Source organism: Ictalurus punctatus, chromosome 6 (assembly GCF_001660625.3).
Source record: "Ictalurus punctatus breed USDA103 chromosome 6, Coco_2.0, whole genome shotgun sequence".
NCBI classification, from domain to species: domain Eukaryota; kingdom Metazoa; phylum Chordata; class Actinopteri; order Siluriformes; family Ictaluridae; genus Ictalurus; species Ictalurus punctatus.
In genome coordinates this window covers 26038209-26058479 of record NC_030421.2, presented here as the reverse complement: position 1 = coordinate 26058479, position 20271 = coordinate 26038209, and the positions used below count along the sequence as shown (strand labels likewise).

Sequence of the window (20271 nt, the reverse complement as noted above, 5' to 3'; positions counted from 1 at the left end):
CAAATGAAGCAACATAGCCGTGTAAAAACTCCTTTCAGTTTAGACAGCTCTATTTTTTTCTACACATATTTGATATTTCTCTACCAAATGATGGAGAAATCTTTGGCCTCTACAATGCACACCTTATAATTATTGAATTGGTCAGGTACCATAATTTGATTTTCATTTGATTGAGCACTTCATCGTTGTTTGCTAACTCTTTACAGTTTAGTATTAAAGGTTTAGGCGAAACAACAAAGCTTTGGTTTTTGAGTAATGTGTGCCAGTGTGCAAAAACTTGTTTAAGTACTTCTGTAATGATGTGTATGATGTGGGACTGGGAGTGAAGTGCACAGCAGCATGTTATTTTAGAATGGCAGAGAGACTCGTTGGGAAGGAGATGAGAAGACGGGTTAGGCTTTGACTAGCTTACTGACCTCAGGGCGGCTTTTAAAAGTGAAAGAAGGCCTTTTGACAGCCAAGTGCATGCTACGAAGGGAAAGACTGTTCCTACACAAAGTTAAATGGCCTGAGACGAAGGTGAAGCCAAGCGGAAAAAAAAGAGTCTATAAGATTTGCTTCATCCCGGCAGCCTGAACTTTTGACATTCCATCAGTTCCAGGTAGAGAGGAGAGCTGCTAAGAGACAAAAAAAATACTAATGTAGTGTGAGTGTGTGTATTTGTGAGTGTGTAATTACTCACTGTGTGAATGAGAGAGATTAGGAGCATTTATGCATTTGTGCGTAAATGAGTAAATAAATGAGTATAGTACCTTTGTGTGAGTGAGCAAATAAAATGTGTAGTATGTGTGTGAGTGAAAGAATCCATCTTTGTATATTTACAGCATGTGTGTATATGAATAAATGTGTGGGCACTTACAGCGGAGTACCGCTTTACTGTAATGGGTGTTATTTATATCAGAAAAGGTGTAACGTTAAGTACTTAACAACATACGCACATATTCATAAAATAAAACTACAACTGAGCAAGTCACAACTGGATTACTGTGCTTACTATTAACCCCAAAACCAAGCAGTGTGCAGTGTCCGAAGGCAATCACAGGTTGTTTAGTGGTTTTACTGAAACATGGCACAGGAACAATACGTTTTATTACAGAATTGCCACCATCACACTTTTACCCGAAAAACACCCAAAAACAATGATTGCATCAGCTCTCCGCCTGCATGTTCCACACAGACGGGACATTTCCATTCTCCAGCCAATCACAGGCTTCTCAACATCAATACCTAATTACAATTTACAATTGGAAATCCCCTAAAGTTAACATAGTATTCATGTAATGTAAACAGCAAAAACACTTTCTTGGTGAATAAACACCACAGCTATTTCTGAAAATCCCAAAACAAGCAACAAATCATTAATGCACCAGGTTTTAATTATGTGTTGATGTTTTTGAGTTACATGTAGAGCAATGTGATTTTACACAGGTGATTTTACAACATTTTCCTCATTTAAACAGGGCACAGAAATAGTGTGCGGAGAGTGTATGTGAGTGATTGACTGAATATTAGTGTAATCATGCAGGAACATTTCATGCAGAGAACATTTCAAAATAAACTGGAGAGTGTGAGAACTTGAAAAAAAGAAGGAGTGAGCTAAATATGAGCTAATCAGAACGGACACAGAAACAGCTGTATTGCTTCCTGTACTAAAAATTTACACCAAGACTTTCTTGTGGATGTTTATTAGAAATATATTTCTTTTTATTTTATATATTTTTGTTGGATACACATGCTAAAAAAATGTTCACGTACTATTTAGAAGTCTTGGGTCCGAGTCCACCTTTGTCGAGTCAGAGTCGAGACCAAGTCCTTAACTAATCAAGTCTGAGTCCGAGTCCCAAAAGGGGCCGAGTTGGACTTAAGTCCAAGTCCCAGAGCCGAGTCCGGCTGAGTCCCGAAATTAATTAAATTTAAAAAAGATTTGAAATTGCAATTGCAAACTCAACACTGAGCTGTTAAATTAATATTTTAACCTTCACAGACCAATGGCAACATAAATGTAACAAAAATACCAATATTTCATCTTCCATTGCCATTTAATATTTATTTGATGTCATCAGCACCTCAAGTAGTTTCCTATCACATTATATTGTGTCCTCCAGTTTGAGCTGACATTATTTGAAGCGTCTCCCCCACAGTTATATAGGCTGAGAGAGAGAGAGAGTACAGAGTAGAGTTACATTTAGCAGCAGGTCATAACAAAAAGCTTCCTGCTTTATTACAGCTTTTAATCTGTCTATGAAGGACAACAAACTAATTTCTGAACACATCTCTGTTCTTGTAACGTTTTTTCATTTTAATTCCTTAAATTAAAAAAAAAAACAGTAGGGTTTGATATTTATTGCATTAAGAAGTACAATTCACATTTTACGTGAAATTCACAACTGGAATCAACAAATGCTAATGTTTAGGATTGGACGATGTGACTACAATCTTATTTCATAACAACGATACATTTTTTCAGGTAGGTCTATCAATAGTATTCAGTTAAGAAATACTACGGAAATTGAATAAAGCAATTAAATGTAAAATAAAAAAACTTCACTGTGTTTCATATACTGTGATTCTAATTAAATTTACTGAAGTTATTCAGTCAAAGGAATGCGGGATTTTCTTTTTGTCTTTAGTTGTTTGCTTAACAGTAATGACACAGACAGCAGCAGGTTTATTAGACTGCTGTCACTTTAAGATCTAATGCACAGATCCCCTATACTGCACTGACACACATCCAGTTTTTTCCCCAACTGTTTACATTCACTTAATACATAACCAACTGTGTTTGCATTAATACTCGGCAAGACCTGCATTTTGACATGATCTGTGTGTATTTATTTGACTGTCCAAGCTTAATAAGCCACTAAAGAGAACTTTGTGCGTATACACACACACACGCACACACACACACACACACACACACACACACACACACACACATACACACACACACACACACACACACAAACATACATACATACACTCATTTTTAAATATGTTCTTAGCAGTCTCAGTGCTAATAGCTAAATGTTAAATGTGATATTAAAATATATACAATTATATGATATTCAACTCATTTAGTCGTGTTTTTATTCTATGACAACTTTAAGCAAGTCTACTGGGATTTGGCCCATCACGTAGGATATCAATAGAGTAGCTCCTTAGCAGCTAGCCAGCTACTTTAAATAACATAAGCTATACTAATGACCAAATTACACCTGTTAAACTCACCTCAACATGTCTTTTTTCAATTATTTAACCCACCATGGGCAATCGAAAAGTTGCTGTTGAAAATTTGCAAAACTGTTTTAATTTTTAACCCCTATGAAGCAGGGGTACACTTTAGTGTAGTCTGTGGTAAAGTGCGTTTTGTATTTTCTTTCTTTTTTTTGGACCCTCTGCCATGACGCTGCCTAACACTACAGTGATACTGAACTACAGTGGTATACTGAACTGATAGATGAACTGAAGAGAGAGAGAGGTCGACTTTAAAGCTTGCCCTCAAAGAAAACTGATAGGTCTACCTAGCAGAAAGAGAGATCAATCAGGATATGCTCTCTGTCACCCTCTCTTCTTGTCACTCACTTTCTGCTCCTACTGGTCTCTCGCTCACTCTCAAAAAAATGGATTTTTTTTTAGTCAGGGAGCTGCTATCAGTATACAGGAGACTCACTGAACTTCCAGAAGAGGTGGGATGTCTGTTTATGTTGTTGTTGATTTTTTATTATTATTATTTTCATGTTACACATGACATGGACTCCACTGTACTCCGAGTCCAAAATGAATTACCAAGTCCAAAATGTCAGATAATAACTCGTGATAAATTGGGTTTCACAAAACTTGGACTTGTGTTAAATTAATAAAGCAATTCTTCAGAGGCAGAATTGTTTTATTTACTGTAGTATGGTTTATTCAATAACTGGAAGGGATATAGTTTAAAAATTCAAAGGTAGGCCAAGGGTTTTCTGATAAAAGAATTCTAGTAGTAATACTGGCTCCCAAGTGGCATAACTGAAAATCACTCGCATTGTCAGGAGATCACGGTGTGAATTCCGATAATGTAACAGCCTTCTGTGGTTGGCAAAGGGAGCAAAATTGGCTGTGCTCTCTTGGTGAGAGGGATGACATACTCTCTCCCCTGTTAATCACACTAGCCTCTGTGAGTTGTGGAGTATGTGGCAGATGTGCGGTGTTACACTGCCATGTGATGCAGCAGTAGGTTGGCTTCTTCCTGTGTCTTGGAGGAAGCATGTGTTAGCCTTCACCCTCTCTGTTTGGTAGCTGTTATATTATAGGGGAGAGCTGGATAGTGGGTGGGAATTGGCAGGTGACCAAAAAGAGGAAAAGTCCTCCCTAATATCATGGGTTAAATTGAGGTTTAGAAGTTGAGCAAGTGCTATGTCTTTCAGTGGTGTCAGATGTCCTATCTGCTCCATGTACCAACACTCCATTTCCTAGAATCCTTAGTCAAACAATGAACGCTTAGTCCTAGCATTCCACTTGTGATATTACTGAGTCTTTTGTTAATGTACGTGCTTTTCTGTTATTGACCCTGTCTGTTTTGTTCATTGATCAAATGATCAAATGTGTACATACATACAGTATAGAGTAGTTAACAGTAATTTTGCAAATGGTAACCTTTTCCATGTTGAAGTAAAACTATTTAATCTCTATAAAGCAGTGTGAAACTGTATTCAATCATTACTATTTTTAACCATTGTGCTATGGTATAATTTACATTTTTATAAAATTGTAGCACTAGAGCTCAGCTCCACTTCACATAACCCAAAGGTGTGAGAGCTCCAATCCACTAGATTCCCCCCAAATTTAACCCCGGAGCAAAACAGAATAAAACATCTCAAGAAATATTAGTTATTTTAAGGTACAGTATAATTTTCCATTAAAACTTGATGAAGGTGTAAGAGCTCAAAAAAGAATACTTCTCCACGATAAGAATGAAATAATGTTGGTAGAGGTTTAGGCTCATGTCTATTTTTGAATTACAAAAATTCCTTCCTTTTCTATAGTCAGGAGCTGTACAGTCACTGGAGAGTACTCCATATTCATAGATACAGTATGTGGCCAGATGTGTACCTGAGGTAAAGCACAAAGATAAGACTTAAGAGAAAGGTGTTGTTATTAATGTCCTAGTCCTAGTATAAAGTAAATACAGTAAGAATGTATGATTAAACGCACAATTAAACCCAGTGTAAAATTGTGATGTGGTGTATTGCAGTCTGACACACACACACAGACACACACACACACACACACACACTCTGTCACAGATGACACGGAGGAGACGATGGGTACTTGTGTAGGAAAGAGCTTTATTGAGAAACAGGCAGATAAATCCACAATGTGAGACAATAGTGTGGTCTTAAACAGGCAAGGTAAGGCAAATGGCAAACAGGATAAACTAGGATATGACTGCAATCAGACAGTGAGGACGAGAAGAAGAAACACTAAACACAGAAGAAGATGGCTTGGTACGTAGTTAAGACATAAACACCCGAAACATGTTAGGGAACAACCAATGACATGACAGGGGTAGAGACATGACATCAACCATAACAAACACACGTGTAGAAAGAAAACATCAATGCCATATGCAACCCAGAAAGGTGCCCTCGCGCTTTGAGCTCCATAGCGCTCTGCTAGTTCCCCCGCTTTGTGCGGGGGGGGAATCGTGACAGAACCAGGCTGGGGCAGAACTTGGTTGACTGATTCAGCAGACTCAGGCGTGAGCAGAACTTCATTGGTCGTGACAACAACCTCAGACAGGAACATGGTATGGGAGGCAGTGCTGTTGCCATCAGTGCTGTTGCCCTTTGAGAGGCCGTCTCATCAACCTTGGGCAGAAACATGGCTTGGGAGGCTGCCTCATTGACCTCGTGTTAGAGCTCGGCAGATGAGACCACCTCGTGGGGCTCTTGCTGGAGCTCTGGGAAGGTGGCTGCAATAGTAACCTCTGACTGGGGCGCTGGAGAAGAGGTCACCACGTTGACCTCCAACTGAAACTCAGCAGGTGAGACCGCCTCTTGGGTCTTGGGCTGGAGCTGGAGCTAGATCTTGTGTGACATTGCTCTCCATCTTGTTGGCATCCATCTTGTTGGTGAAGTATTCTGTCACAGACGACATGGAGGAGACAATAGGTACTTGTGCAGGAAAGAGCTTTATTGAGAAACAGGCAGATAAGTCCAAAACGTGAGACAATAGCGTGGTCTTAAACAGGTAAATGGTCAGGCGAATGGCAAATAGGATAAACTAGGCTATGACTGGAATCAGATAACGATCACAAGAAGAAGATCAAAACCATGAAACATTAAACATAGAAGAAGATGGCTTGGTACGTAGTTAACTCTAACAATACTTCACCCCGAACACAGACACATGAGGGATATAAATACCAAACATAATCAAAGGGGAAGACACCTGAGATCAACCATAACAAACACACGTGTAGAAAGAAAACAAAGTCAATGTCATATGTGAACCTGGAAACATGCCCTCGTGCTTCGAGCTCCATAGCACGCTGCTAATTTCAGCGCTTTGTGTTTGGGGGGTATCGTGACACACACGATTCAGGATGGTGCAGGATGATGGGGTTCCATGGTTAATCTCGTCACTGATCTATTCTTTTTCCATCTGTTCCAGTACTGAGATGGTCTTCGGTTATTGCTGCTGGAGATGTTTGCTCATTGCTTCTTTGGTTTATTCATCAATTAGACATTAATTAGAATAAAATTAAATGAAATTCATTCTGAGAAAAGTCACGATGGCATAAGTTTTATGTGATTATGTCTGACTAAGATGGCTAAGATGAAGAAAATTAATTTATTTTTGTTGGTGGTGTAACCTGTAACTATTGACTATTGACTATGTTGATGCCACAAACATGACAAATTGTTCCCACAAATTCCTGGAACAGTCCTGGAACATAGCCACAATTATGGCCACTTGTCTCATTGTTGACCCAGTATATCTTTACATTAGCCAAGACACTGGAGATGAACTCCTCGTGTGTCTGTTCCTCACCTTCACGGTGTCTGTTATCACAGAATGATTAAATAGCAGCCTGCGTGATACTTGATGCCTCTTACACACCACTCATTGTCTACAACGCTGATCTCACAACCCTAATTAATGATGCTAAATGTCACATGTGATAGCTTAATGGTGATAAAGTTTCTAGATGATCTCCACTTGATAATTAGTTGGACTAAGTAGCACAATTTGCTCATTAGAAGCATTAAACTGGTTCAGCGGATATTTCCGTGCCATCACATGCAAAAGCCTTGATAATATACAATTATGTGAGCATAATTAGTTATTGAGAAGTTTTGACAATAAAAACTATTTGCATCTATTTATTTTTCCAATGCGTTTATCCAAATCAGTATAAATAGGTAAGTTCAATTTAGGCATAAAGCTAATGATGGATCTGACAGAGGTAAAATTGTTCGAAGTCTAAACTTCCACTAACTGACCATAAACAAGTGTAAGATAGTTAACACAAAGGTTAAAAGAGTAATTGCTACTACAGAGGAGAGCTATAACAAGAACTACAAATATATATCCTACTGGGTCACTGGGAATCTGTAGCCTATCCCAGGGAGCATCGGGCACAAGGCAGGGTACACCCAGGATGGGGTGCCAATCTATCGCACAATCTCATGCACACTACGGACACTTTAGACATGCCAATTAGCCTACCATGCATGTCTTTGGACTGGGGGAGGAAACCAGAGTACCTGGAGGGACTGGGAGAATATACAAACTCCGCACACACATAGGGCTGCGGTGGGAATTGAACCCCCAACCCTAGAGGTGTGAGGTAAATGTGCTAACCACTAAGCCTAAGCTAAGTAGTTCACCATTTGCTTTTCAAACTGAATTTGCTTTTAAAACTGAGTTCTCTCAGGTTAGAAAATTTATGAGAAATTGACTGGTATTTGTTCCAAGCATCTTGGAAATCTTGCCATATTTGTCTGCAGTGACTTCAGTCTCTGAAGATCCCAGATACATTTGATGTTTTATCTGAAAAGTGGTTTATTAATTATTATAATTCCTTTAATGGAACTTTGGAAATTTGTATTTTGCATGTCTTAAAAATGATTTTCTTAGTGACACATTAAATATCTAGGAAAGAATATACACAATATGGTCAAAAGTATGTGAATGCCTGACCAAGAGCCCCCATATGTGGGCTTCACACAAACTTTTGCCACAAAGTTGGAAGTGCACAATTGTCTAAAATTTGTTTGTAAACTGTAGCATTACAGTTTACCTTAACTGGAACTAAGGGGCCCAAATATGTTCCAGTATAACAATGCTCCTGGATTGCGACAGTTGGTGTGGAAGAACTCAAGTGGCCTGCAAAGAACCCTGACCTCAGTCCCACTGAACACCTTTGGAATGAAATGGAACACCGACTGCATGCCAGGCCAGTGTCCAGCTTCACTAATGCCTTTGTGGCTGAACGGTCACAAATCTCTGAGCAACATTTCGAAATCTAGTGGAAATCTTTCCCAGAAGAGTGATGGCTTTTATACAGCAAAAAAGGGGCAACCCCATCTTAATGCCTTGCCTTTGGAACAGGATCTTCAACAAGCATATATGGGAGGCATGGGCAGGTATCCCCATCTCTGTACTGACTGGGTGTTTAATAAAGCTTTCTCAGGCACTGAGCATACCTACATGTATTCAAGTCTGACATAGCTAATGTGCTCCAACAGCAGCTGGTTATATTTAGTCCGACAGCCTGTGCACTGCTAATGAAGAGCGAGAGGGGTGAGGTAGTTGTGAACACATGTCCAAGAGTCTGCAAGCCCGGACTACTGTAGGCACGCAGGATTAGCGACAGCGGGAATCTTTTGATCTTCTTGCTTATTGCACATCAGGTGTCCTCCTGAAGGACAGAGACAGAGATAAGAGAATGTACTTTAAAGCACTCCAGATAGACCAAATGCCAATATTGTCTTTTTAAAAATCTTGTTTGGTTTATTTATTATATATATTCATCTTTTCTTCTGGGCAGTAAGCATAGACTCATATCGCAATCACATAATTTTGACGAGGTTAACTCATTGCAGAGGGTAAATCCTGTGCATGTATACAGTATATTATTTACTAATATAGACATTGCATGGATTTTCACATACCTAATAATAAACTACTATATTATTGTTTGATAAGGGTTGCTTCATTAAGTTACTGAGAAGTAGACAATATGATAAGTTTAAAAAATTACTGAGTTCTTTTTTATTTTCATTTTTAAAGGAAAAAAATCAACCATGAATGAATCTTGTAAAAGTAATTAACATGGAAACATGTTGGTCTATTTTCACTTTGGTTAACAGTTTCCTACATTACCCATAATGCCATTCGACTACCTGCTGATCGGGCTGCAGTGGGATTTAGCTCTTGCTTTATCTCTACCGAAAGACACAGATGCAGCAGTGCTTTAATCCTTTAGTTTTATACAGCTCTCTAACCTCCTTACCTGTAGACTCAAACAGATTATGGTCCAAAGCTTCAACTGTCCTGCTAAATCTGCCATCAATGCAGTCAAGTTTGATTTTTCATGGATTGCTAACTAGCTAAGCAGAGTCTCTGAAAATCACTTGCTGAAATTAGGACTGTAATTGCCACAAACAGTTTTGCACTCTAGTCTCAATCAGTGAACAGTGGATAACTTCAACAAAACAGACATCATGTGAAAATTGTAATGAAGTTCCAGGTTACACAATTGCACTGTTTGACCATGTAGTACACAGATATAGAAGGGAATTATTTATAATTATAATTATAATCCGTTGTCACCCAGATTCAATTCAAATTAAGTTTTAATATATTTAACAATGGACATTGTCCTAAAGCAGCTTTACAGAAATATATAAATTCACAAGATAGATTTTAAATGTATGAATTTGTCCCTAATGAGCAAGCCAGAGGCGACTGTGGCGAGGAAAAACTCAGAGACGATATGAGGAAGAAACCTTGAGAGGAACCAGACTCAAAAGGGAACCCATCTTCATCTGGGTGACACCGGATAGTGCAATTATAAATAAATCCCTTCTATAAATGTGCTAATATTACATGGTCTAATAGTGCAACTGTGTAACCAGGAAAATTCATTACAGTTTTTACATGAAGTCTGTTTTGTTGAACTTATCCACTGTTCACAGATGAAGACTTGAGTGCAAAACTGTGTGTGGTAATTTAAGGCTATAATAGCAATTGTAATCCTAGCCATCATAGCATAACTACTCATATGAATTGAGGTCCAAAGCCATCTTTATGGTTTTTAAGTGGTACCATCCTCAGTAATCTAAATGATCTTTAGGCTGCATCATCTTTAGGCTGCATCATCTTTAGGCTGCACCATGTGGGGCCTGATGAGGATGGGTTCCCTTTTGTGTCTGGTTCATCTCAAGGTTTCTTCCTCAAATTGTCTCAGGGAGTTTTTCCTTGCTTGCTCATTAGGGATAAATTCATATATTTAACATTTATATCCTGAATTTATATATTTCTGTAAAGCTGCTTTTGTGACAATGTCCATTGGTAAAAGCGTTATACAAATAAAATTGAATTGAACTGTAACTCAGCACAGTTGTGTCATATAGTTGCATTGTGTATTGGAACTTTCAGTCTAGCATTTGTGTCTCCACTAATAGGCCTATGACACACTGAATGTTGCTGGAAAATGATGAGTGAGAAAAGAAACCCTTGCTCTATGGTTTTTAGGAGATAGCAGCAAAATGTGACCAAGTTTTAAATACAGTATATTCCACTCACCTCTTTCTGTTGACTGAGGCTGTCCATTATCATTTGGTTGAATTCTAATCATTCATATGAAAATGTATGGAGTTGATGGAGGACACAGGGTAAAGCTAGTATTAATTCCTTTTTTATCACTTGTATGAAATCTCACATTACCTGACCACATTGTCCTTGTTCTTTCAAACTACTGTGATTTTTAAAAATTGTAATTTTATGTGTTGTTTACCATTGCCTCTGACAAATTTTTAAGTCCTGATTTAAAAAAAAAAAAAAGAAGAAGAAGAAAAAAGCATGGGTTAAAGAAAGACTAGCGTTTCATGTTTAAAATTTCAGCTCTTGTTTAGTGAATCGAAGAAAAGACAATGTAACAATTCCTGTCTTGTTTCAGGCACCTAAACCCTGTATGGGCCTCCTGGGCTCTAGATATCTCCTCATCAGCAGTAACAGGCTGGAGGGTATTTTGCTAATGGACTCCCTTGGGTTGCTGTACAAGGGATCAGTGACAGAACAATAGCTTGACTGGACAAGAAGACAAAGGGAACATTAATGTCAGATGGGATAGATTCATGGTGGCTGTGTTTTTCTTGTTTCATTTTCAATAGAGGGCTGAGCCTGCAGCAGTGTTGTAGCTGGGTCAGCTGTGTACAGACACAGGTTCAGGCTTCACCCACAGAAAAAAATATATATACAGGACAGGTCATCACTTCTGGCCTCTCTGAATACATTAGTGTTTCTATGAACAGTCACACTGACCATCAGCTTAATTTACATCTTACCAAACATTAGCATCTTCATAACGGTTGATAGAATTGCATTACAGTTACTGCTTTACTGGTACAGACAGACATACAGACCGAAAGGCACACAGACCGATACATAGGTCTGTATAGATAGATAGGTTTATTGTGGTTAAGTGCAAATTTTCAGTGCTCTGTGTGTGTGTGCATGTGAGTGATAGGGGTTCTGGTTTCAAAGATACTGTCCTGTTGATTCTGAGAGACTGGGGACAGGGTAACACTCTGGGAGAAGACCTTGAGGAGCCTGATGTCAGCCGACAGAAAAGGAAAGGCTTCCTGGAACACACTGGTGTTCGTTATGTGATGAAATTTGATTAAATACATGATGAGATTTGTATAGTCACATATTAAATTTAGAACTCTTTTTATATAGCAAACATTGATTTATGGATTTTATAAAGTGTCAGGTGTGGACAGGATTTATTTTTTCTTAAAGTTCTTTGTTCAAATATTGCTCTCTCTTTCTCTCTCTCTCTCTCTCTCTCTCTCTCTCTCTCTCTCTCTCTCTCTCTCTCTCTCTTTCTCTCTCTCTCTCTCTCTCATGCTATCACTGTTGTTTTTATTTTCCTACTATCTAGCTCACATATTTCATTAGTGGACTAATTAGAGAAATTAAAACAACAGATGGTTGGTTGTAAGGAACCTTAAATAAATTAGGAAGGAATGAGCAGGATGGAGTAAGGTTTGAAATACAACAGAAGTCTATCACTCTCTTGCTCTTTGACTCTTTCCAGGTTCGGATTTTCTTTGCAATACACACATCATTCCAGTGAAGAATGAGGAGGGTGTTGTGATGATGTTCATCCTGAATTTTGACTATGTCCTGGAAGAGGACAGCAGTGATTCATTGGAAAGGCTCAACCTCACCCCTCCTCCTAAATCTGATTACAGTAAGTCTAATGTCCTGCACCATTTCACAACTTTAATCAAGTTATATTTTTCACTCCTAATTATTTTTTATGCCTCCTCCAATAGGCAGCATGTTTTCGGGTCGTCCATACGAGTTATTAGTGCAATCTCTTGGGAATGTTTGTGGGATTTATATGGAATTGTCATTGTAACCAGCAGATAAGGATTAGGTTTTTGACAACAACATCAAATGTCTGAAATAGTTTTTCTTCAATAGGTTACTTCCTGTTTTAAGAAATTTTAAGGGTATTTCAGACATACAAATTAGTAGCACAAAGGGCTTGAATTATTTGTGGCATCTCTGTCAATGCCATTGGCATTGGGTTGTACTTGTTGACTTAAAGAGTATGTGGTTTATTTCAGACCATACATCTGTAAAATGTGCATCTTTAAAACGGTGTGATCTATATGATGACGTGTATATGTCAGACGGTGAGGGTATTTGATTAGAAAACAACATTACAACAGCAAGATTGACTCAGTTTTCTACATTTTACTTTAGAGTGTGCTACTACTTCCATGCTAAAACTTCTTCCATTATTGTGCCATTATGTTTTTTGTGGCCTGGGATGATTAAGATACAGCATAATCTTCAGAAGGATACATGAGCCCCAGAGCATAGGTCCTTTTCCTAGTAAGTCCTTCACAGTTGAGTCACAGTCTGGTATTCATGCAGCTGCTGTGTTTGGCCCAATGGGTCAGAACCTGTCTGATGGTGCTCACTGAGCTGTTGAAGAACGCAGACTCAGTGTGGTACAGTAACACAGCACAAGGTCTGCAGTGGAATTATATTCATCGGACAGCAGCCTCTAAGAGAAACTTCACAGGAAATTGTTATGGAACCAACACCCTCCATTTCTCACGCAGTGGCAGATTATTAGCTTTGAACAAGATTAAGACAGATGATATATGCTTATTGTTCCTTCAATCAACATCCTGTATATCACCTTGGCTGACCTTTCCATTGTTCTGGGTGAGTAAATGGAACTAAAACAGTGTGAGTGTGTGAGTGTGTGTGTGTGTGTGTGTGTGTGTGTGTGTGTGTGTGTGTGTGTGTGTATGTGCAAGCACAGGCCATCAAAGTCTGTTTGTGGATAAAGTAGATCAAATCTAATTTCTTTGCTTTATTTATTTATTTATTTTTGCATCTTTGTAATCAGGATAATCCACTTAGCTGTCTTATAAGCAGAGATGCTGAAATAATTAAAAAAACAAAAAACCTTATAAGAGAAAGTACTCTAATGTTTCTATGAGACATTGTTTTTCATAGTTGTACTAGGCACACACACACACACACACACACACACACACACAAACAAACAATAACAAACTCATATAATCACATATACACATGTATATACAGATTTTATTTTGCTTGCATGGTTTGTGTCTACATGTTTCTTTAGAGGGAAGTGTCACTTCAAATGAATACAAAATCACCTTTAATCATTCATGAAACATTTTATCCTAATGGGAGTGGTCTCTTCCAGGATGACCCTGCCCCCCATTCATGGGGCACGAGGGATCTGTGAATGCTTTAAATAAGTATGGAAATTATATAAATCATATGCGGTGGTCTTCACAGCTATCAACTACAATCCAGCTATACGCCCATGGCAGATTTTGGATGTGTTAGACAGAGCTCTAGGTAAAGTAAGGTACGCATAATCAAAATGCCAACTGACATATCATTTGGAAGAACCTTGTTTATCCCAGTACAGTAGAGTACTTGTAGAATCATTGCCAAGGCACCCTGAAGCTGTTCTAGTGACTTCCAGCACCTTACTAAAACACGTTTGGTTTGTTTTTTCCTTTAATTTCTCACACATCTGCATAATGTTCCACATCTTATGTGTACTGCATACATTGTGTTTCTGTGATTACCATCTACAAAGACTTTTGACACCTTTGATACCTAGATCAAGAAAAGAACAAATAACGTGTTAACTCATATAGTTGTTCTAAAATTGTAATTTCATAACTACAGCTGTTACACTGTAGCAGTTTTAGGATGAGGCAGAGTAAGAAAAGAGAGTACAAAAGTAGTTCTTTTCTCTTGTACTTCCGTTGGAAAATGTAGTCCCAGCTCCCAAAATCTCTAGTTTCATGTGCTTTATTATCATGACAAACAATTGTACATTTGTATTGCCAAAGCCAGTACAAGAGAAGGGTAGTGTAAACACAAGAGAAATAAAGTAAAAGACAAAACAAAATCAAATAAAACTGAATAAAATACTAATAGATTAAGATAAAAAAAAAATTCTGCAAACAATGTACATAAATGTTCAAATTACAGGATAAAAGACAAAATTACAGGATAAAAGTGAATTTAATAGTAAGAAAAAATCTAAAACAATAATAATTAAGTAGAGCAATCACAACAATTACATAAAACACAAGGCCAAATCAGATCACTCACTGTCTCTAACATTGTGGCAAACTGTGACATGTTATGCTGCTATTATACAGCAGTCTTCATCTTCTCCTAGTAGGAGGGGAAGTTTTTCACTGTTTGGTAGACTGTCAAATGTCTGGGGTGTGTTTCGTTTTGGGGAAGATTTTTTCTCGGATGTGTGTGTATTTTATGCATTCTGTTAGGACGTGCAGCTCTGTCTCAGTTGTGTTTTGGTTGCAACGTAGGAACAACCTTTCTTCCTGTGGGAGCCATGTTTTCCTGTCCACTGAGTTTGAGTAAATATGTCTCCTTTGTGTTTTCTTAGTGTTGTTGAACATTAAAATTATTAGTCATGATATTTGCATTTATGCTACAGATAAAATGGATGGAGATTTTTTTATATGCTTTATTTAATTTCTACTAAATTTCAATTATTGCTATTTTTGTACCAGTGAAGCACCTACTTACTGGTTCCTGTAAGAGTAAAGAATGTTGCAGTGAGGATGAGGATGATGTTCCATATCTGTGTGTTTTCAATCAGGGTTAACTGTTTAATCGCTGTTTGCCCTGAGTCATTATATATCTGGAATTCCATTCTCACCCTGGCACGTCCTTTTGGGAGAGAATTATTTTTAGGTGTGTGTGTGTGTGTGTGTGTGTGTGTGTGTGTGTGTGTGTGTGTGTGTGAGAGAGAATCACAGAAGAATCACATCTTCACAAACCGCTGTGGTCTTTTTACAAGTGAATGCCATCAAGGTGTCAAGACAGGCCTGACTGGAGGTGTTAAAGCCTCATCTTGCACTGAGCACATGGCAGACATATACACTTTCACACTGCTCATTGTATGTGTGCATTTTTCTATGTGTGTTGTGTTTATTTTCTATATTTCTATGTGCATGTAAGTGCTGCTGTGAATTTTTTAAAGGGAACCTATTATGAAAAATTCACTTGTACATGCTGTTTCAACATAAATGTGTGTCGGCAGTGTGTGTACAAAACCACCCTATAATGGTAAAAATCCACCCACTCCTTTTTTATATTCCCCATAAATCATAAACAGTGCCTCAAAATGAATTGTTTACATTTCCAATGTGACTTCACATTGGAACAGGCCCCGCCCATGACTAGTGACTGACTCTGCCCTATTAGCATAGATCCTCCCCTGAGTGAGCTGCACTCAGTCCGCCATGTTCTCTGTGCTGGAGCAGCTGTAATAATAAGAAGAATGTCTGAACTTCATTTTGGCTGTAAGAATGAACATTAGAGTGTTCATGTACTCTCAGCATCAGAGCCACTGAAGATGCAGTGGAGTATGTTTGTGTGAATCATTTGACACCAGACTGCTTTTTGAATGAGGGTCAATCCAAAGCAAGATTTGTTGAAAAGTTTATTCTCAAGCATGGATCAATACCAACTGTTCGTGATCCAGCTTCATATCCAGAAGAGGTAAGTATCGTACTTTATACTTTGTGAATGTTTGCAAATCTCCTTTCCGAATGTGCTTCTTAGAAAATTCCATGGCTAATGCAACTAAAGTTACCACCGTCTCTGATTGTATTCATAGAGACCAGAGCTATGTCGTCATTTTTATTTTTTAACCAGAAAACGTTTACTGAATAGAATAGTATAATTCGTGCATTCTGGATCATACATATAGGGCTGAACACCGGTATTTACAATGTCAGTCATATTGGTTCCCCTAATTTGTTGTTGCCGTAATATCCGAAGCACAAGCTGTAAAGGCATGGCCTCTTCTGGAAAGGGGCTTGGCAGCAGCAGCTCAAAATTGACTGCTTGTATAAGCAAGTTTCCATAGAGGTTAAACAGAGGACAGCAAAGGCAGAAGAGATCATCGTTAAGCATGAGAAGTCATTAGATCTCCTCAGTATACACACAAATCTGCCTCATTTAATGCCCACTGAATGTGCACTCAGTCATGGAGGATATCCATATGGCTCATTGAAAAGTCACTTACTGAGCAATAAGATTATAATAACAAAAACTATTTGATTTTAGTAAAACCATTCCCTGAGGATCCCTTGGGTTCCTGATCTTGCAGATATAAATGCACACCCATTAAAGGTTACTAGGCTACAGAGAAATATCTTTACCCGAGGCAGGGGAAAGAACATTGCTTTGAGTTCCATTTGCATGTAACGCTAAGCCTTCTAACCTGAAATAGCTTGACCTTTTAAATAGGACTACATGCACACCATGGTAAATATGTACAATCGTTTATCACACATTGGCTATACCTGTTGTCATGAATCAGGCCTCTGTGGTTCCTCCCGCTCACCACCAGAGGGCACCATCACCTGAGTGTTGATCTTTCTCATGGACTCCATTTCCCATAACCACCACAAGGCAGAATTTTCTCAGCCTGAGTACGAAGCTTTGCAGTCTTATATCGAGGAAGAACTCTCCAAGGGCTTTATTAGCCCGTCAAACTCACCAGCATCAGCTGGGTTATTTTTGTGAACAAAAAAGATGGAGGACTCCGCCCATGTATAGAGTACCATGGTCCGAACGAAATCACAGTCAACTTTCAGTACCCTCTGCCTCTGGTTCCAGCAGCCCTTGAACAACTCTGCATGGCCAAATATTACACAAAACTTGATCTGCGCAATGCTTACAACCTACTTCCCATTCATGAGGGTGATGAGTGAAAGACGGCATTCTCTGCCAGCCCGGGGCACTATGAATACCTCGTCATGCCTTTCAGGCTGGTCAGTAGTCCATCAGTGTTCCAGACCTTCATCACTGATGTTTTCTGAGACATGCTCAATCATACTACAATGCCTCATTACTCATCAGCTATACGCCAAGGCAGAGAAGTCTGAGTTCCATCAGACATCGATATCCTTTCTAGGTCATGTGATCAGTCCCGAAGGTGTGGCAACGGAGGACAACAAGATAAGAGCACTGTTAAAGTGGCCACAACCCACCACAATTGCACAACTGCAATGTTTTCTGGGTTTTGCCAATTTCTATGGACGCTTTATCAGAGGCTTCAGTACTGTCGCCGAACCCCTCATATCGATGATGACACTCTAGACTCTGCTGGACCCCATCAGATATCAACTCCTTTCAAGACCTCAAGGCTGATTTCACCTCAGCACCCATTCTTCACCATCCTGACCCAGATCGCCCATTCATTGTTGACGTGGACACTTCTAACACTGGCATCAGAGCCATTCTCTCCCAACAACATGGTGCTCCTCCCAAGCTCTTCTCAAGTGAGTACTTCTCCCGTAAACTTCGAACGGAAATATGATGTTGGGGACCAGGAATTACTGGCCATGAAAGCAACATTCAAGGAGTGGCATCATTGGCTGGAGGGAGCCAAACACCCCTTCCTTGTGCTAACAAATCATCGAAACCTAGATTATTTGCACACCACAAAGAGACTCAACACCAGGCAAGCAAGATGGGCGCTCTTCTTCACATGCTTCAACTTCACAGTCACATACCACCCTGGTTCAAAAAACATCAAGGCCAATCACTGTCCTGCCAATATGAACACCCAGAACAATGTCATACCAAAGAACCCATTATACCATCCACGACTGCCCCTCCCTGACTGCCCCTCCAGCAAGACCTATGTTCCTTGTTGTGGAGCAAGAGAGGAACATAGGTCTTGCTGGTGGGGCAGTCAGGGAGTGGTGAGTCTGAGTGTCCGTTATTTCATCATTATATCCTACTGTACCAGGGTGATGATCATCGTGGGTGGTATAATGGGTTCTTGGTCAGAGACAATATCTTCTGGTAGACTGTAGAATCTGAATACGTAGTTACACAGATGTTCACCAGTTTCGAACGCAGTTGGTGAACATCTGTGTAACTACGTATTCAGATTCTACAGTCTACCAGAAGATATTGTCTCTGACCAAGGGCCTCAGTTCACCTCCCATGTATGGTCAGCCTTCTTCAAAGAACTTAACAATGTCAGCCTAACCTCTGGATATCACCCAAAATCCAACGGCCAAATGGAATGCCTGAATCAAGAAGTGACTCGCTTTCTCAGGGCCTACTGTAATCAGAATCAATCAGACTGGAGCCGCTACCTACTCTGGGCCGAATACACCCAGAACTCCCTCTGCAAACCCTCAACAGGCCTAACTCCTTTCCATTGTGTGCTTGGCTTCCAACATCCCTTATTCCCCTGGTCAGGGGAGCTCACGGAACTCCCGGCCGTCAACGACTGGCTCCAGAGAAGTGAGACCACCTGGAACCAGGCCCATGTCCACCTCCAACAAGCTGTCAGGAGACAAAAGAAACAAGCTGATCATTATCGCCATCCCAATCCGGAATACAACCCAGGTCAATTGGTTTGGCTCTCCACTCATGATCTCTGACTCCATCTACAATGCAAGAAACTCATGACTCTGTCAAGAATCAGGCCTCTCTGGTTCCCCCCACTCACCACCAGAGGGATCCATCACTCGAGTACTGACTTTTCTCATGGACTCCATTTCCCATAACCACGTACCCAGAACTGATTGCTACCACACCTGTTCCACATCTAACAAACTATTTAAGACTCTCACACATACTCAGTGCGAAGCCTTGTTTTGCCCTAGCTAACATTACTGAGCGTTATACTGTGATTTTTTTTTTCCTTTTCTGTGTTTGATCATGGGCCGTTTGCTCTGTTCTACTATGCTGCCTGCCCTGACCCATTGCCTGTTTGTGACTATGATTTTGGATTTACCTTTAATAATATGTTTGCCGGTAATTTACTTCAACCTGTTTATACATGTTTTATATTGTTTAATAAAGCTACAAATGGATCCTCACTTGTGGACTCACCGTTACACTTGTATTTGTGTTTGTGATTTATGTCAGTATTACTAAATAAATGTACCTTTTAAATTCCCACACTGCAGTATCTAAGTATCTAAGCAGCTCTTTCACTGTAATGTGGTAGATTTTTTGTTTTTGTCTTTATTGTTGTTGTTGTTGTTGTTGTTGTTACTGTTTTTGCTTGCTTAAGAGTCTGCATAGCGAATTAGGGAAGTGAATATTTGGATCAGTGTTATATTTGTGTGCTCTGACTAGACACCATGGCACTTACACACATAGGCATGTAGTGGTTAACACTGTGGTATAATGGAGTTATGAAATAATAATGCTTGAGGAAAAAAAGTTCAACCCTGAAACTGTAACTACCTCTTAGCCACCTTCAGATACATTTCCATCTCTTCTTTTTGTTACTTGTGATGGAATTGTCATAGTCATCACCTCTCCATCTTGTTCATACTCTTCAGTGACACCTATCTCTTTCTCTCTGCAGTGAAAGCTGTGTGTGTCCTACAGAAGTTATCCAAAATTCCAGGCCAGGTTTTCAGAGACCACCCCTAACCCTGTTTCATTTTTTATGGATCCATT

General features: G+C 39.3%; 1 protein-coding gene across 3 annotated transcripts in view; it reads left to right on the top strand.

Annotated features, from left to right (window-relative positions):
- Positions 1-20271, top strand: part of LOC108266752 (potassium voltage-gated channel subfamily H member 7) — a 74069-nt gene that overhangs the window by 14557 nt on the left and 39241 nt on the right. For all 3 annotated transcript variants that reach the window (XR_006982646.2, XR_008396592.1, XM_053681061.1), the window contains exon 3: positions 12314-12469. Coding sequence is in view for 1 of the 3 variants with exons in the window: in XM_053681061.1 (XP_053537036.1) it covers positions 12314-12469 (156 nt within the window). In the remaining 2 variants the exon portion in view is untranslated. The remainder of the gene's footprint in view (positions 1-12313; positions 12470-20271) is intronic.